Below are 17,069 nucleotides of genomic sequence, written 5' to 3' on the forward strand. Positions count from 1 at the left end.
AATTTTGATATAAAAATTTTGAAGAATTTTAATTAAATTTTTTTCACATCAGAAAGTTACAATTGGTCACTGCAGCAATAATGAGGTTAGACTAACAATTCAAAGCTATATGAAGTTAAACTCATCCAGTTCAATTTATGAAATCTCAGACACAATTTTGATTTGGTTTTTATTCGATTGGGAAGAATAAGAGAATATTTTTCAAAAAAAAAACTTTAATTAACCTAACTGTTTTTTAATTTAAACAAAACCCTTTTATACCATTCTATCGAACTCAAAACAGAATGTAATTTGTTTAGTCGATTTGGTAGTATCCACGGTCCAAACAGTCAGTTTGTGTGTCAGCTTTATATGCAAATTTCCATGATTTGTTTGCACTCGCGACCTTTTGATGCATTTTGGCGGGTTTGGACGACCAGAACTAGTTTTATCATTCGATTAGGATAGGTTATAGAACTGATCCCTGTTCCACAGGAGATCCCACTAGGACAGCTTAAGTCGCCAGTCTTTTGTGCTGACGCAAACTTCTCAAAGTGGATAGCCAAGACACTCAAGTGATGGTAAAGCGCTTTGAAACTTTTATAAATTTGTTGAGGCAACTAATTTGTATTCGCGATAGTTCAACTAGTTCTTCGAAGTTCGTTCTGCCAAGATGTTTCAGCCGTTGTCTAGCGAAAGCTTGACAATGAAGGAGAAGGTGTTTCGATGTCTAAAACTCACCTTATTTAATGCAACTTTGGCAATTCGAGTCCGACAGGAAAAATAGCCACGCTATGTAGCCCCATCAGGCAGTGTCCAGTAAGGTTAGGTTATTTCCAGTAATGATTCCTATCAAAAAAAGTTCTTTATTACTTATTATTATTAATAAAAACTTCTTTTGATTTAGAACATATTTTCTGTAAACTCTGTCAGTTTTCTAGGTGATATTTAAGCATTTATTTGTATTACGCCAAATTTTTCTACTAAAATTGCATAAGCACATTCACAAAAGCCTTGAAATGTAACAAATAGAGCAAACAACTGGTATAAATCGAAACTAGTATAATCAAATATAAAAGCGAGCTGTTATACCATTTTAAATAATATTTTTAAATAGAGATCAAAGCATATTGACGAATCGTTGTCGGGTTAAAGTCAAGTTTCGATATACATATCTCTTAAAATTTAAAAATTATATTTTCTTAGTGGAACTCGTATCATTTTGAACCCATGAAAAGGATTTAAGAATTAGATGAGTTCAGATGGTCATGCTTTACTATCAAATTCGTTGATAAACTCTATAAAGTTAGGTTAGTTATAATCCAATTTCGCCTTACTTTGTGAGCATACCTCGTATTTCTTAAAAAAACAGGAAAATAATTAAATCGCAGTTTTCTTTTCATTTTCCTCTCTCTCTCAAGTCTAAATACTATCACCATTTGAATTGTTTCACAAAATCGGATATCTTATCTGCAATCTGTAAACGCTATTGCGCTTAATTTCATGCCAATAATTTTATTTCGCCCATTTATGGCCATTGGCATCCACTGTGCGTCGTCGCCGCCAGCCAGAGCAACAGCAGCATCAATTGCATATCAGAGCGCATAGCATAGTTCGAATACTTAACGCTTATGCACATTTTTTGCCTTATTTATGTTACATATGTATACTCCTTTCTTATTTTTATTTTTCAAAACTTTTTTTGTTGTAGATTTATAAATAACATTCTCTATTATTTATTTTTCACGTTTGCTTTTTTGCTCTTTCTCAACTTTGCTTTGTTTGTTTAATCATTCAGGCATTTATATGCGAAACTTGTGGACTCTTTTCTTTTTTTTTTTTACTTGACTTGGGACCGCATGGAACGGAACTAGAAGACGCAACGACGGCGGCCACGGCGGTCGAGATGTTGAAGCTCGTCAATGCATTTGAACTGACTTAAGCTAGTACTAACTATAATGCTTATGCACTTACATGCGCTCATAAGTGTGTATTTATTATAGTTATAGTATAAATGTGCATTTTACGAGCATTTTTCATCTATGTTTGTGTGTGTGTGTGTATGTGTGTGCGACATGTTTTGTGTTGAGTTGAGCGTTAAAAAACGGCTGACAGTGTGTCGACACCCAGCGCACTTGCACTCCTTGTAAAAGTTCAAGATAGTACAAAGCAGCAGTCACACTTTCATACACACACAATCGCCTGATGTGTGAGAGCTCTATGTACTATTTGTGCATACATATGTATGTATATTTATATATATGTATCTATGTCTACATAGATGCTTGCACGCAAACACGCGCTTGCCGATTTAGCTTGTATAGTCTTGGAGCGAAGACAATGAGACGAGATTCAATGACTCTGGCAGCCAGTTGATGAAAACATTCGACGACAAAAACAACAACATTAGCAGTAACAACAACAGCAATAATAATGTCGTTAAATAAAAGGAGATTGCTCTTAAGTGAAACGTTGACTGATAAAAACATCACACCACATATCAAATATTCAACTCGGCCACTAATCGATAATTGACCTTCTAATACAAACTGAGTTTGATTGATAGAATGTCATATACTCACATATTTATATATGAAAGTTTACTCTAGATGTTTGCCCTCCCACTCCTACTTCCTATATGCTTTCAGTTATGACAAGCTGGGTCATTGATATTGTTATTGTTTTTGTAGTCTCAACAATGGCTTAAAGTGAGTGGTCAACAGTTATTATCGATGTAATCTAACGGTATATCCAAAAACCAGACAGTTTGTGATGTTTGGATTAAAAGAGTAGAGAATTAAATGTTCTGAAGGATTTGCTACGTTTTAATCGGAGTCTAAGCCGGGCACAATTGAATTGACTACAGACTTATAATAATATAGTGCCATAATTTCGGGGTTTTCTTTGGGTTTCTTGATGTAATTCTGTTTTTAGAAGTAATAGACGGTGATCCGACACGAACTTCACCACCAGAGCCCGTTGGAGAGTTGAGAAATTTCTTGATAGACTCTTTGTAAATTTTGCTAAACCTCTGTTTATAAGTAAATGCGTCTTAGAAATATTCTAATAGCGTTATTATCAGGTAAAACGATAATTTTGTTGTACATAATAGTTGCTTTTTCTTCAAAACCATACAGAGCTCTGAATCTTGGTTTCGATACTATACAGGCGAGTGTTGACCCTTCAGATAATTCATGATCCACATATTAAACCTGCTGAGTTTCGACAGCCTTAGGAAAGCTAGAGGCTACTTCGTCTATTTTTTAATGTGGTGGGACTTTACTGAAATTATCTAGGCCCTTGTAAGACGAAGTCTCTTAGTAGAACTGTAATGCTGTTGAAGCCATGATAAATATTTAAGAACTAACCAAGCTCAAAAGGTGATTATTTACTCTTAAGTTCGTGGATAACGCCTATAAAGTTTTACTTCCAAAATAATCATAATAAGATCTTGAAAAGGTGTTCCAAGTTCTGATACAATTATATGACGACTCATATATCCCAAGTCTGAACAATCTTTATATTATATTTTATGTAATATTTTCCATTTTATATGTTTCTTGCAAACCTAATTCAATAATATAACATTTCCTCTCTCTCTCTCTCTTCTCTCTCTCTCAGGGTCGCCATACGAAAACTGGTCAATTGGCTGCCATAAAGGTGATGGATGTCACCGAAGATGAAGAGGAAGAAATTAAATTAGAAATCAATGTGCTTAAGAAATACTCAAATCATCGCAATATTGCAACATATTATGGCGCTTTTATTAAGAAATCTCCACCGGGTAAAGACGATCAATTATGGCTGGTCATGGAGTATTGTGGTGCCGGCTCCGTAACCGATCTGGTCAAAACGACAAAGGGACAGAGTCTCAAGGAGGAATGGATTGCGTATATTTGTCGTGAAATATTGCGTGGTCTCAGCTATTTGCACACAAATAAAGTTATACATCGTGATATCAAGGGACAAAACGTGTTGCTGACAGACAATGCCGAGGTGAAACTCGTGGATTTTGGTGTATCAGCACAATTGGATCGCACGATAGGACGGCGAAACACATTCATAGGTATGCAAGTGAAATGTTATGCTAAATTATATTTTACTAATAAATATGTATAATTGTTTGCAGGCACACCATATTGGATGGCACCCGAGGTGATTGCCTGTGAAGAAAATCCGGAAGCCACATATGACAACCGTTCCGATTTGTGGTCCTTAGGTATAACCGCATTGGAAATGGCTGAATGCCAGCCACCTTTGTGTGACTTACATCCGATGCGTGCACTATTCTTAATTCCACGCAACTCACCGCCACGTCTAAAATCGAAAAAGTGGTCGAAGAAATTTCACGGATTCATTGACACAGTTCTTGGTAAGCGACTGCGTTGCACTTCCGCCAGTAGTTAATTAATTTTTTAACTCTTTTTTTGCATTGTTTTACAGTGAAAGACTACCATCAGCGGCCTTACACAGAGCAATTACTAAAGCATGCATTCATCAAGGATCAGCCCACAGATCGTCAGGTGCGAATACAATTGAAGGATCACATCGATCGTTGCAAGAAGCGAAAGCAGGAGAAAGATCGAGATGATTTTCACTATTCCGGTTCGGATAATGATGATGATGAGCCGCAAATTGCTGGTGAACCCAGCTCCATCATTCAAGCACCAGGCGGTGATACCTTACGACGCAATTTCCAACAGATACAGGAGGGACGTAACGCTGCTGAATTACAGCAACAACAAAAAATGGCCGCGGCTGCTGCAGCTGCACAAGCACAGGCTCAGGCACAAGCACAGCTGCCGCAAGCAAATCGCAACCAGAAACCACCATCGGTATGTTTTACGTTTGCATATGAAATTTTGAAACTATTTTAACATTTTTCTTCTTCGACTCTCTAAAGCGTGAGCAAAGGCAACAAATCGAAGAGCCAGGTCCACCATCACGCCCGGCTTTGCCGCAACGCGTCATTGTGGTGCCCGATCCACCGCTTGCAAATCCACCACATGCCAATCGACCATTACCACCAACTCCGAAAAGCGCCGAACCCACTGCTCAAACGCCACAACAACAACAGCGTAATTCGCAAAATAATTTCAAACCATCGGTATGTACAATGCTCATGCATGTCACGTCACTTACATATATATTAGCAGTAAAATAGTTGTTGCTGTTTGTTTAGTAACCCAAAAAAAGCTTTTATACAAAAAAACGAGTTAAATTTAATATACAAACCTACAAAATATTAGTCCTGTAAATAGTGTTTACCAAAGAGTGTTTTGTATAAACATTTTCTTTTTATATTTGCATTTTTATTTTCATGTTTTCCGTTGTCCCCGTTGTCGTACATGTTTGTTTTTTGCTTTGGATACGGAACAATATAAAAATAACAAAAACAAAAAACCAAAAACCAAAATGAAATAAATTACATTATTTTGGTGCCACATGATATGTTTGTTGCCCGTCTCCACTACTACTACATACAATCAACGATGTCCAAACTTGTTGTCTCTGCATCATTGGAAACTCATTATATCTATATATTCTTAAACACACTTGAAAACTATGAACACAACGTACACGCTTTTCATTAACGTCATATCATCATGAAACACCAAACAGTTGCCACCAAGGAGACCTGAGGTATGTTTCCCCATTTTCGTTTTACTTCATTCATACACATTCAGTACACACAACACTTCACATAGAGTTTCACCAATTAGTATACATATATGTTTTTTATGTTTTATTTATTTATTTTGTTAAAAAAATAAATATATAACGCATTTATATGTTCATCAAGTAGATTATATGTAACTACTACCCATGGAGGTGCCACAAGCATTCTAGTTTTATAACATTAACCTCTAACCTTAAAATGCTTAATACACTGCACGTGCATTCCTAACTATTTTTGCATTTTTTTTTTGTTTTAAATTGCTTTGTATTAGTAGTTTATTAGAGTGGTTACCTCCCGCTGAACGATAACATTCTTACACACTTGATGAATGGAATGTTTATTCTTTTTTGTAGCACTTGCCTAACCTTTGAGTAACTAAACCAAATAATGATTTTTGAATAATTACTTTGAAGATTTTTAATTTGGAATTTTGCATAAAAAATGTTGTGGAACTCCTAATTTAACATATTCGTTGTGCTAACCACATATGTATGTTAGAGACTTTTTATAGAAATGATCGGAATCGACTTTTGAGTAAGTCTTAAGAGGTTAGTGGTAGTCAGCGACAAAAAAAATGAAAATTTTCAATATTTTTTTGCTATTAAATCATGATATTTTACAAAAGTAATAATATGGCATTATTACACAATGTTTTGACTTCAAGTCACGAAAATTTGCAATTTCCAAAGTTATAGCTGTCTGTGTTGACCCCGTTTAAAAAAAAGTCCTTGCGGTGACAATCATAAGTCCTTGGAGATTCATCTAAACTCAATCGGATAGGAAAAATTAGTTTCATAAATACATAATTCTGGGGCGGATCAATTATTTTTTTATTTTTTTTTTTCAAAATGACGGTCTCAGGAATTTTTTTTTTAATTTTCGGGAAAAAATCGACAGTTAATTGGTGTTAAAAAATCGAAATTTTTGAAAGTAAAAGCTTCGATCCGGCCCAGGATAATTATGTATTGTGAAAGCTGTAGAAATTTCATTAAAATCTAGTGAGCGATTTTCGAGTTACAGTTGCCACCAGTTGGAGTGCCCGAGCGCTCTTTATTATTTGTCGAATAACTCGAAAAATAATTATCGAATCAACTTTCAACAAATTTTCAGAAAATATTTTTAAGATATTACACTTAGCGAAAACATAACTTGATTTTTTTGAAATTCCTGTCTACCCCTAACCTCTTAAGATGCTTTCACAACCTTTCTACACTCGTGAAAATTTATAAATTTAACAACCGACTGCTTGTTTAGAATAGTTCATAAAATCAATAACTAACCTAACTTTTTTCTTCAAAATATCTGTGTGTGCCTAAATCGCTTATTCTTCGAGCTTCAAATGTTCGAAAAGTTTTTTCACAAATTTTGGAAGATACTAAAATTTCTCCGGTTACACCAAAATTTATATTCAAAGGTTAAATTTGAAAAACAACACATCAAAAAATTTTCTTTACCGTCTTCCATTAACAAAAAGTTTGTAAAATAGGCATTAATCTCGGAAAGATATTTTATGCACTCGTGTCTAGATTGGTTTTAGTTTTTTTTAAGCTTGTTAAAAATGGAAAACAGAATGAATATTATTTGAAATACTGCTTCTTCCACAAACAAAAACCGAAATTTGCATGCGCAACATTATTCATAAAGTTTAAAATTATTAACAACTAATTGTAGTTAACCGCTTTATGCAACATAACCTTAATTTTGATTTTTTAATTATTTGCTTCTAATTGCATCCCCTGAAATAAGCAGAACATAGTAAAGTAAAGTATTTTTTGATAACCACTCTAATTCTACTTTTACTGTTTTTCACAATTTTTTCACCAAAACCAAAAAACAAAAATACGAAATGTCTCAATTGAATTGGTTAATTGACTTATCAACGTTCAAAAACAAAATCAAAAAAAAAAAATAAAATAAAAAAATCACCACCTGTACACACGTCAACAATCGTAATCGTACTGAAATTCTCCAATATGTATATTATCACATCACCAAACCACCACAACCAACCACCACCTCTTGAAAAAACCAAAATATCTGCACCATCATATACCCAAATCCACCATAAAAACAAAAAAAAAAAAACAAATAAACAAAAAACTAGGATTTGGACATGATAGCAGCACAACTTAATGAATTGGGCATCTCTCAACAGCCGCAACCGCAAACCGTTTTCGGACAGTCGCAATCACAATTACAACAACAGGCCCAACCGGAGGCGCCACCACGTAATAATCGCCAATCGGTGCCACCGTCATCATCATCACAGATGAAATCGGCCCCAGCCGTACCGCCGTTATCCAATAATCATCATCATGTGCAACCGATAAATCCATTAGATCCGCTGGATAGCAGCGATACGGATAGCGAGCCGGATGAGCCCAACGAACGTGGACGCAACGATGGCACACTGTTGGCCAGTGATCCACCAAAGCCACTGTAAGTAGAAAAATTGAATTTTGAAATATATTTTTTATATATAAAATTTTGCGATGGTGGCAACGCTCAGGCATACAAATATTGCTCTGGCTATATGTTCAGGTAGCTTAGGTCGAGACTCGAAAGTTTGTTTATTCATGAAAAATGTCCGCGTATCGAACGTGATTTGAATTGAAATTAAATAAGATACAGTTAATGTAGAATTTTTTGAAAAATTAAAATGAAATGTTTTTAATAAGAAATCCAGTTAAAAAAATTAATAAAACAAGGAATAAATAACAACTCACAAAACTAAATAAATAAAAAAACAATTAAAATATATTTGAAAAAAAAAAATTAAATTAATTTTGAAAAAAAAAATTTAATTAATTTTGAAAAAAAAAAATTTAATTAATTTTGAAAAAAAAAAAATTAATTTTGAAAAAAATAAATAAAAAACAATTAAAATAATTTTGAAAAAAATAAAATTAATTTTGAAAAAAAATTAAATTAATTTATTTTGAAAAAAAAAAATTAATTAATTTTGAAAAAAAAGTATTTGTACATTTAAACATCTCCATCGTCATACATACATTTTCAATATATTTTTGCGATTTTTTTTGCTTTTCAAAATATTTAATTTTCAATCACACATAATAAGAGCATTTGATATCTCATGTACACAATTGTGTTGCAAACTAATAAGAATTTTGTTATATTTTCTTCTACTTCTTCTGCATCACACTTAATATTTCTATTTTTTTCAATTAAATTCAATTTAATTTTTCTCAATTTTATCGCCATCATTTATGTTTTTTGTTTTCGTTTGTATATCGCGTATTTTTTTCACCGCCAATTCGCTCCCTTTTCGCTTTTTGGTTTTTTGTGTATTTGTTTTTATGGTACAGTCCTGAATTTTCATATAGGCCTGGACATGGACCCGTCTCCGAGGAGACAACGAGCACACCAATCAGTCATGGCAGCAGTAGCGGCGGGGGTGGCGGACCACCAAATCGCCCATTGCCACCCACACCCGATGACGACGATCAGGCTGGCGATCGTACATTGATCATGAAGCGGGTAAGTCAGCAAATTCGATTTTTTTCATACTAAAAAAATGTTTACCGTTATATTTAGTATATAAGTAATAAGTTATGAAATTAGTATTAGTTACCTTTTGAGAGTTTGGTGAAAAATTGGTGATTTTTTCGATTGAAACTTTGTTGTTGGCAAGCATATTGCGAAATTTGCTACTAGCAGTTCTAGTTTAGTGACCAGACAACTAAATTCTAAGCAGAAATTGAAACTAAAAACTCTTTTATTATTGTAATTATTATTGTAAATTATACGAATATACTCTCTAATGGTAAAAAAACGCTTTAGGGTTGATGGTGTGTAAACTGTGTTAGTATTTTTTTCTCATTTACTATAATAATGATTAATAATAACAACAACAAACGTTTGACGAAGACCTAATCTGTACAATTTATGATTGATTTGATTTTACCAAATTATTATTATTAATTTTTGTATTTCACAAAGAAAAAAAATACAACAACAATAGCAACAAATTTATTATAAACAAGTGGTTGTGGTTCTTACTGTAAAATTGTAAGATAAAACCGAAATTTCGTATGCAAGCAACTGACCCAACGCGTTAAATTCAAAAAAAAAAAAAATGCCGTAGACGTTTCACACCTACTTTTTAATATACATAAATATATATAAACTTATATAAATACATATATTATTTCTGTTTAACAAATTCTTATATTATAGTTTGTAATTAGTTGTAATAATAATTTTAATACTTTTTCAAAACATATTTATCTACAACAACTACTTACTTTTAAAGTATAAGTTAATTTTCAATTGCAAGTAACCTATTGCTGCTTCTATGTACGCAATGGGCTAGCTGTGCAGTGTCTGCCTAATTTACATATTTACTCATTTTTTATCAAATACTACAAATTTCGCAAATATTTTTCGTGAATTTTACTTTGACAAAAAAAATTTTTTTTTTTGTACACTTTCCTCTTTTAACTTTGCATTACTGTACTTTACTACAACTTAACTGTTCGTTTAACACAATATTATTTACTATATACATATATAATTTTTCAAAATTATGAGTTTGTTAAAAATACCGTAAGGTAAATAACTGCATATATTCCGGTAAACTAATTACTCAAGGCATTGGAAGTACATTCAACTAAATATGTGTTGCAAGCGCCAACGAACGCTGTTGCCTAAACTATGTGTGCTACAATGCACTGTTATAATCCCAAATGCATATTTAATGCACGCATATACATATATAATCAATACATATATATATATATATTTACAAATATGCTCGTTTACGCGAATGCACACACTTCTGTAAATAGCCGGTATGTAATATGCATATATAAATATATATAAATACATACATCAAACACAATTTCATCATGTCATTGCAAATAACAAACCGTCTGCGCGAAGAGACAAAAAATAAAAGAAGACACACTTTCATACTTCCACTAGGTCGCGTCTAAAATAGCGTAAAAATTTCAAAAATCAAGCGAAAATTCATGAAAAAGTTTGCAACACTTAACAAATACCGCCTACTCTCCTCTTCACCAACTATCCACACCACCTACCCCCACTAAGGCCCACAACTATCATCACTACTATCTATCACTATATATTTCATGCGTTTTGCTTAAGTCGTTAAGAATGAGAATTTATGTGTCAAAACAAAAAAAAAAGAAAAAACCAAAAACCAACCTGAACTTTCACACAGAAACTCGAAAATCAAAACAAAATCCAAAAGTCTGCCTCCACCACATGTGCCAATCGTCCGACCAAAGATGAAGCTGTACTCATGCGCGAATGGGATATTGAGAAGTTCTTTCCGAATCGTGACGGCGCCAATGCCATATCCAATTCGAGCACGCTGAAAGCCGACCAGAAGCTGCTGCATCGCAGTAGCGTGTCAGAGATGATGCGTCGCAATTCACACCATCAATCGCCGCCAACAACCAAACTACCACAACAACAGCCACCACCCGTGCCACAAGGCTTCCAGCCACTAAAAGGAACCAAAGAGCCACAACAGCCACAGCCGCAACCGCGCGGCAGCACCAGCACTAGCAGCGCAAGCGCACAAAAAACCAGTCACAGCAGCAGCACTAACACCGGCGCACAAAAGGCACAACCACAGCAGCTGGTGCACAAGCGACAGGAGTCCGATTCGAAATTGCCCAATTTCATGCGCAGTTTTAGGCGTGAAAATTCCGACTTCTTTCCGCAGATCAAACGCTACTCGGCTGTGCTGGGCAACAGTAGCAATTTGAGCTCACCGCAGCTGGTGCAGGCACAACGTGCCAGCGTTATGCTACCGCGTGGCAGTATATATAACAACAACAATAATAATAAGACGGAAACTACGACGACTACCGAGAATAAGCCAAAGGAGAAGAGTACAAGTGGTATGACTACTAGTGCGACGACTACTTCCACAACAGCAACAACAACAACAGCCAATAGTGCTTCCAATGCTGCCAAGCAGCAACAAGTGCCAACAGCGCAACAACAAGCCACACCAAAGTCAAACAGCACTACAAGTGCCAATAAGCCAAACAACGGTAGTGCTGCTGCTGCTGCCAATGGTAGTGGTAATAGCGGGTCGGCGCAACCGCAAGCCGACAAAACAGGCTGGTTCAACAATTTGACGCCGCGACCCCGACGCGAAAAGACTGAATCGGTAATAGTTTTGCAAAACTCCGCAGCTAGACAGCAGTCATTCCTGGCGCAACTAATACAACAGCAGCAGGTAAACACACATTCTCACACACACACACACAAACACTCTCTCACTCACACTTACATTTAAAACATGAACACGCCAGCAATTTGTGTCGCTGTGCTAAATTGTTGAAAACTATTCGATTTAGAAAAAAAAAATACAGAATCGAAATGTACTATCTATTGTCCACTATGTGTCCATTGTCCACTAACGGCAGTTTTCGCTAATAACCATCACGTGAGCGCATCCAGCGTGCTGTTTGGTACTTTCTGCAAGCTATTTCTCTCCCATTTAACCATGCCACAATAATACTTCGCCAACATAATCTGGTATTTACATATGTCCGCGTGGAAAATGCCAAAAAAAATTTCAAAGCTTTTACATTGTGCTCCGCATTTACCCGCTAGTTTTCTTACACTCTCACTCTCTCTCTCTTTCTTTGTGTATGTAAATCCTTAACCTTTGCAGCGCGCTGCTAACGAAGTCAACAGTTTGTCAGTTTGCTTTTTGTTCATTTACATGCGTTCATATGTATTTTTTGTATATTTTATTAAAATAAATATTTTATTGGTTTTTGGTAGTAGATATATACATTTATTTTTGTTTGGTATGGTTTGGTATAAAATAAATATATATTATTTGTATGCTTTTATTAATGCTTGTACGTTAGGGTTTAAAGGACTGCTAACAACTGCATTTCAATATTTTACTGACAATTTGACGGTGATTTGTACTTAAGTTTGACTGATCGGTATGTTCTGGTAACTAAAAACTGGTAAAAAAGTTTAATAGCGCCTAAAGGTAGGCCAGTAAAATATTAAAACGTTAAATGAAACGCATTATATAAATAAAAAATAAATTAACGGTGAATATATTTTGAATTGTGCTATTTCTAAAGCTTTCAGCAAAAAAAAAATTGCGCCTAAAGATGGGCCAGAAAATGATTATAAAGTATTGACATTAATGAAACACTTTTTTTTTATAAAAAAGAAACATAAATTAACGGTGAAGAAATGTGTACTGAGATATTTATAAAGCTTTTAGAAACAAAAAAAATAGTGTTGCGCCTAAAAGTATACCAATAAAAGATTAAAAAAGCATAAATAAAACATAATTTGTAAAAACCATAATAAATAACGGGAAATATATTCCAACTAATCTATTTATAAAGCTTTTAGAGACAATTAAATTTGTTTTGCGCCTAAATGTAGGCCAGTACTGACATAAATACAAAGCAATTTTTCTTTTTTAAAACATAAATAATGTTAAAGAAATGTACACTGAGCTATATACCAAAAAATATTGTTTTGAACGGTTCACTCTAATAATTTTTACTAAAAATTGCGCCTAGAAGTGTGCTACATATTTTAAGGCTCAATTTCTTAACTAAAAAACTAAAGCACAATTTATATAGTTTTTTTTGTCCTGGACTTTATACATCAGGTGTGTGGCAGCATGAGTTCATGCGCAGTACCCATTAAAACTATTTATCTACCGCGTAAGCTCAATAAAAATACTAAACGCTTGATATTACTACTACTTGTATATAACATATAGCTCACAAATAGCTAAATAACTGTATTGCTACAAAAGAAATATTAATCAATAACAATAAGTATGCCTACTAGCACCTACTACTACCACATTAATTCCAATAATAATTATTTGTATTCAGTAATCAAATGCATTGAAGAGTAATTAACCATTTTTCATTGAATGTTAAATTTCATTAAAAATTAAACAAACAAAAAAATAAAATCAAAAATCACCAATTGAAAGAAAATAGTAAATGAATTATTGCACGCTTAATTATATAATATGTATGTATGTATATTTCTATATATATGTGTGAATGTCTGTATGTTATAGGCATAAGTGATATTTGTATGTAATACTATGTTTAATTAAAATGTATAAAATGACTTTGTCATTATGTATGTATGTATTTATGTTTATATGTCAATAAGCCTTTACTTCTGAATTATAAAAAATGCACAAATTTGACCAATAAGCTTATCACGCCTGCTGCCTTTACGCTTTCTCACACTAAATTTTATTTAAAAGGTTTTTTATAAATACTTGCTAATATGCTTAACCTCAAATATCTACAAAAATGTATGAAACAACTGAAAAAGAGCCTCCACCATTTGTATACGTTTTAGTTGTTTTTTTTTATTTTTTTATTATTGTATTATTAGTAACATCCAGGCACCAAACTTTTGGCGTTAGATTTCTTTTAAGTCAAAGTAACATTTGTATATAACGGACTATATTATATATATTATATACTTTATAATAAATATTTTAACCTTTATTAGGTTTGCTTTTTACTTTAAATCAAATTTGTCATTGTTTTATTGAAATTTCATAACATTTCTAAGCCAACTCATCTGAAAATCTACTCTAATGCATATAATTTCATTTTGCTTAACCCTTCAACAACCCATGTACATTCGTAATACAAGTTAATAATACAATAATAAAATGGAAAAATGTATAATAATTTAAATAATTAACCATTTTTGAAATATTATGCGACTTAAAGCAAGCAAAATAATTTTCTTTTTTCAATTAATGAGTATCAAATTAAACTAGTTAAAAATAGTAATTTACAATAAATAATTGGAATAAAATTTAAACATCTTGCACTTCTTAAATTTCTATAACATCAATTAAAAAATCGCAATGCACTAATTTTCCGTAAATTATTAAATTTCAAAAATTAAAATAAAAAATTAAAAAAAATTTCGAATTTGGCAATTATTACTAAGGAATAAATTACTAAACATCTAAAGCTTTACTAATATTTAATAAAATTAAAAAATGCATTAATCATTTAATGAATTACCATTACCGTTTGCTTTACCATACAACGCTGCCATTAAATGCTAACCAAACGCTTATATTTGTTTAAACTTCATTAAAAATTAAATTTACTAAAATTAATATGGTTTATTATTGTGCTATCGCTAATTTTTCAGTTAAATTATAATCAAAACTCAAAACAAACAACTTTGAACAGAATACCTTGGTTGTATCTGAATGCTAATGAGGTTACGGTAAAATCATAAAATAATTTTTAACTGGTTTTCAAAAGTTCTTAAGTCTACTGGTTGACCATACTTGCATATTTATATTTATATATTTTATACCTATGTATTCCAAGCTTTTTATCGAATCATGCTCATGCTATTTACTTTTGTTGAAGTAAATATTATTATTGTTTTGTTGAAAATTGTTTTAAGGCCATGTTTATTGTATCATGTATGATGAATTTTATTAAAAAACAAATTAAATATTAAACAAAAATTATTAATAAAAATTTGAATATAAAAAAATATTAATAAAAATTTAAATATTAAAAAAAATTAAATATAAAAAAATATTAATAAAAATTTAAATATTAAAAAAAATTAAAAAAATAATTTAATAATAAATTCAATGTTAAAAAAAAAATATTAAAAAATTTTAATATTAAAAATTTAAATATTAAAAAAATATTTATTTATTAAAATTTAATGTTAAAATATTCAACAAGAAATTAATGCCTTTACATGTAACAGTGTAGTGTTTACCTGCTGCTGCACACGAATAAATAAAGTTAACTACATATATTAAAAAGAAAAATTAATATTTAAGTTGTACTCAAGACCAGCGTTTAAGCGAATTTTGTGTTGTAATGTAAAAAACATAAATTCATTTTACTTTTATAAGCCAGTACATGTATGTATGTATTTATAGCTGTAACTCATTGGCATTCATATACATTTTACAGACAAAGATTGTGTGTGAGATTCATATATACTATATATACTCGTTAATACGTTACTTACATATATTATGTGTTTATATGTAATTTTACATAAATATCGACTGTGTTTATATCATTGTTGCAATATTTACACAAACATATCGTGTTAAATGAACCACTGTATATATAATACCTTTATTCTCTTCTTCCTCATGCATGCGTCGATACAGAATCGTAGCAGTGAAAATAGCGGTCTCGGCACTCCCGGCACACGCACCAGCAGCGTCTTACCCGATTTGCTTAGTCAAGCTTCGCCGGCAACACCACCGCGTCATGATAAATCGTCTAGCGAGGAGGTGAGTAATGCGTTTCACGTCTTATCTATATTTAAATTTGAATTAAAATTTTTTGATTTCCATCATATTGTGTTTTTTTTTTTGCTATAGTTAATCATTTATTAGTTGAATTTTGAATTTTAACGTGCGTTCGTCATTTTATTTATATTTTAAGTTATGCCAATTTATTTACAATTGTTGTTAGATATCGTTGTGTTTTGTTGCCTTCATTTACATACATACTACATAGCTATAATTGCGTTAACGTTAACCATCAATATATTTATATACATACATACATGCCAATATTTATGCCTACATAATATATGATGTGTATGTATGTAGTTATATTCGTATAAAATCATAACATATTTTGAGTTTTATAATCATCAACTCCGTCGCACCCAACGCAATGACGCTTAAAAATTGTTTAAGAACTAGAAAATTCGTTTATTTTTTGGTTATGTAGACGCTGAGTATAAAATGTTCTTTTATCAGCCAGAGTTGCTATACCGTTTCGTGGTGAATATGCCATTATTTTCAAAACAAGTGCTTTTCTTCAGAAATGGACTCTTGAAACGGTCACTCGACTTCCTACAATAAAAATAAATCAGTTTTAGTAAAATAATTAATTTACTGATATTTCTTTAACGAATAAATGTTTTTTGATTAAAATTACAAAATTCGTTGCCTACCTTTAGGCGCTTAAAATACAAAAAATTCTTTTTTTTTTAAAGCGATTGTCGATAAATAATATTTAAATATTTAAAATTTTTTTAACAAATCAGAAATAGATAAAATCAATAATTAATATCCGCTTTTTAAACCGTTATTTGTCATTATATGAAGTGTGTTATTTGTTGTTAGGATTTTGGTAAACAATTGCATTTACTTATTGTACTTAAAAATATATTATTTTTTTATTAAAAAGAGACTTTTGCTTAAAACTCTCTTGATGATGTCTTAGCTTCGATTTGTTTGTCTGTGTTTGGCTAACTAATATTTGTGTAGGTGTGGCATACAATCTAAACCAATCACTTAATTCAGCTCTTCTTAATATTTTGTGACTAATAACAACAACAACAACAACAACAACGAGTTGATGGTGAACGAAAA

At 32.1% G+C, this 17,069-nt stretch overlaps 1 protein-coding gene across 11 annotated transcripts in view; it reads left to right on the forward strand.

The window, feature by feature from the left end:
• Window positions 1–17,069, forward strand: part of LOC105220953 (serine/threonine-protein kinase mig-15) — a 72,585-nt gene that overhangs the window by 47,433 nt on the left and 8,083 nt on the right. For 3 of the 11 annotated variants that reach the window (XM_029046132.2, XM_029046137.2, XM_029046133.2), the window contains 9 exons: window positions 3,601–4,045; window positions 4,109–4,351; window positions 4,423–4,814; window positions 4,883–5,086; window positions 5,602–5,622; window positions 7,764–8,098; window positions 8,986–9,157; window positions 10,863–11,894; window positions 15,849–15,974. In XM_029046132.2, the coding sequence (XP_028901965.1) occupies window positions 3,601–4,045; window positions 4,109–4,351; window positions 4,423–4,814; window positions 4,883–5,086; window positions 5,602–5,622; window positions 7,764–8,098; window positions 8,986–9,157; window positions 10,863–11,894; window positions 15,849–15,974 (2,970 nt within the window). The remainder of the gene's footprint in view (window positions 1–3,600; window positions 4,046–4,108; window positions 4,352–4,422; window positions 4,815–4,882; window positions 5,087–5,601; window positions 5,623–7,763; window positions 8,099–8,985; window positions 9,158–10,862; window positions 11,895–15,848; window positions 15,975–17,069) is intronic. The other 8 variants (XM_011197532.3, XM_011197537.3, XM_029046135.2 and 5 more) reach the window with 7 other exon arrangements.

This window comes from Zeugodacus cucurbitae, chromosome 4 (assembly GCF_028554725.1).
Source record: "Zeugodacus cucurbitae isolate PBARC_wt_2022May chromosome 4, idZeuCucr1.2, whole genome shotgun sequence".
Classification (NCBI taxonomy): Eukaryota; Metazoa; Arthropoda; class Insecta; order Diptera; family Tephritidae; genus Zeugodacus; species Zeugodacus cucurbitae.